Source organism: Otolemur garnettii, unplaced genomic scaffold (assembly GCF_000181295.1).
Source record: "Otolemur garnettii isolate 467f Iridium unplaced genomic scaffold, OtoGar3 scaffold00017, whole genome shotgun sequence".
Classification (NCBI taxonomy): domain Eukaryota; kingdom Metazoa; phylum Chordata; class Mammalia; order Primates; family Galagidae; genus Otolemur; species Otolemur garnettii.
The window spans coordinates 9,237,337-9,239,603 of record NW_003852412.1 but is presented as its reverse complement, the minus strand read 5'-3'; the positions used below and the strand labels follow the sequence as shown (position 1 = coordinate 9,239,603).

At 37.2% G+C, this 2,267-nt stretch overlaps 1 protein-coding gene across 1 annotated transcript in view; it reads left to right on the top strand.

The window, feature by feature from the left end:
• Window positions 1–301: 301 nt before the first annotated feature.
• Window positions 302–2,267, top strand: part of FAM169A (family with sequence similarity 169 member A) — a 71,346-nt gene continuing 69,380 nt past the window's right edge. The window contains exon 1 of the mRNA XM_003785916.1: window positions 302–433. Coding sequence (XP_003785964.1) covers window positions 302–433 — 132 coding nt within the window. The remainder of the gene's footprint in view (window positions 434–2,267) is intronic.

Here is a 2,267-nt window from a genome sequence, read left to right as displayed (position 1 = left end):
AATCTTTTTTTTTTTTTTTTTTGGCCAGGGCTTGGTTTGAATCCGCCACCTCTGGCATATGGGGCTGGCACCCTACCCCTTTGAGCCACAGTGCCACCCCAATGTTTGAAAATCTTAATTTTGACATAAAACTTGATTAAATCAGCAGGCTCAAGTTGTAGTCTGTCTTGTTATATTGAAATAGAAAAATTTTGTTACAATAAAAAAAGGCAAGGTTATGATAAAGTTTTTTTTCTGTGAGTAAAGGAAGATGGCATTTCATATTCTGAAATATTTTTCTCTGTGTCGTTTGTTAAAGAGGATGGCATACCCTGTGGATATGCTGGACAATTGCAGTCATGAAGAACTGGAAAACTCTGCTGAAGATTACATGTCAGATTTAAGGTGTGGGGACCCTGAAAATCCAGAATGTTTTTCTCTTCTCAATATTACGGTAAGGTATTGTGCAGTCCTTTTTGTTGTCAATCTTTTCGGTCCAGTTTATACAAGAAGTCAATATCCTGTCATCTTTATTATCTTGAAGTATTAACTAATAACTTTTGAAAATCTCAAATGGCTCAATGCCTGTAGCTCAGCCAGCTGTACTCTGGAGCTGGGCGGGTTCAAATCCAGCCCGGGCCTGCTAAACAATAATGACAACTACAACAACAACAACAAAAATAGCTGGGTGTTATGGCGAGCGCCTATAGTCCCAGCCACTTGAGAGGCTGAGGCAAGAGAATTGCTTAAGCCCAAGAGTTAGAGATTGCTGTGAGTGAGCTGTGAAGCCACGGCACTCTACCCGGGGCAACAGCTTGAGACTCTGCCTCAAAAAAAAAAAAAAAATCTTTTCAAAAGATTTATTAGAAATCTATTTAGTAAAATGGGTAAATATTGCTTGATTCATAGAACAGCATAATTAGTTTTTAAAACTCCACAGGTTGTTGCTTAGTATTTGTCTTTGTGCCTTTAAAATTATATTGAGTTCATCTGCTTTGCTAAGACCGTTTATTTGAGCTAACTCTGATCAAATTTAGATTTGAAATTTGTGAATTGAGAAATTTTTTTACTTAAAATACCAGCAAAACATGAAATGACACATTTTTGTATTATGAGTCTCCTTTCCTCTTTGTGAAATAGTAAAATCAAATTTTCTGGTTGGTAACCATGATATTTTGTGGTAGACCATTAGACTTGGAATCATTAGGGTTCCACTATGAACAGGCCTGGGCAAATTCCTTAAATTTTCTAGGCCTCAGATTTTTCTTCTGGAAGTAATAGATTATTTAAGAGTTTTTTTTTTTTCTAAACATCTTTTTCAGCACTAGTATTTTATAGTCTGGATTGAATAAGTATTTAACTGGGGAATTAGTGTTGGATTAATGAAGAAAAACATGCTTAAGCATGTTAACAGCATATATCTCACTGAAAAAGTAAACTCACCTGTTTTATTAGGAAACAGATTATGTCCCCCTCAAGTAGTCTAAATAATCAATGATAAATTATTTTTTTTTTAATATTTAAAAAAATTTGTTATTGGGGATTCATTAAGGGTACAAGAAACCAGGTTTCACAGATTGCATTTGTTAGGTAAAGTCCCTCTTATAATCGTGTACTCCTTATAAAAGGAGTGGCACACACCAAGACCCCACCCCCCTCCCTCTTTCCCTCTCTCTGCTATTCCTTCCCCACTCCTCCCTCCTCCTTCCTCTCTCTGCTCTCCCCTTCCCCCACCGTGTCATTAATTGTCCTCATATCAAAATTGAGTACATAGGATTCATGTTTCTCCATTCTTGTGATGCTTTACTAAGAATAATGTGTTCCACTTCCATCCATGTTAATACAAAGGCTGTAAAGTCTCCATTTTTTTTAATGGCTGAATAGTATTCTATGGTATACATATACCACAGCTTGTTTAATCCATTCCTGGGTTGGTGGCTGTTTCCACAATTTGGCAATTGTAAATTGAGCTGCAATAAACAGTCTAGTGCAAGCATCCTTATTATAAAATGATTTTTTTCCTTCTGGGTAGATGCCCAGTAATGGGATTGCAGGATCAAATGGGAGGTCTAGCTTGGGTTCTTTGAAGGTTCTCCATACTTCCTTCCAAAAAGGTTGTATTAGTTTGCAGTCCCACCGGCAGTGTAAAAGTGTTCCCTTCTCTCCACATCCACACCAGTATCTGCAGCTGTGAGATTTCGTGATTTCGTAACCCCATTCTCACTGGGGTTAGATGGTATCTCAGGGTGGTTTTGATTTGCACTTCTTTAATAATTAGGGATGATGAG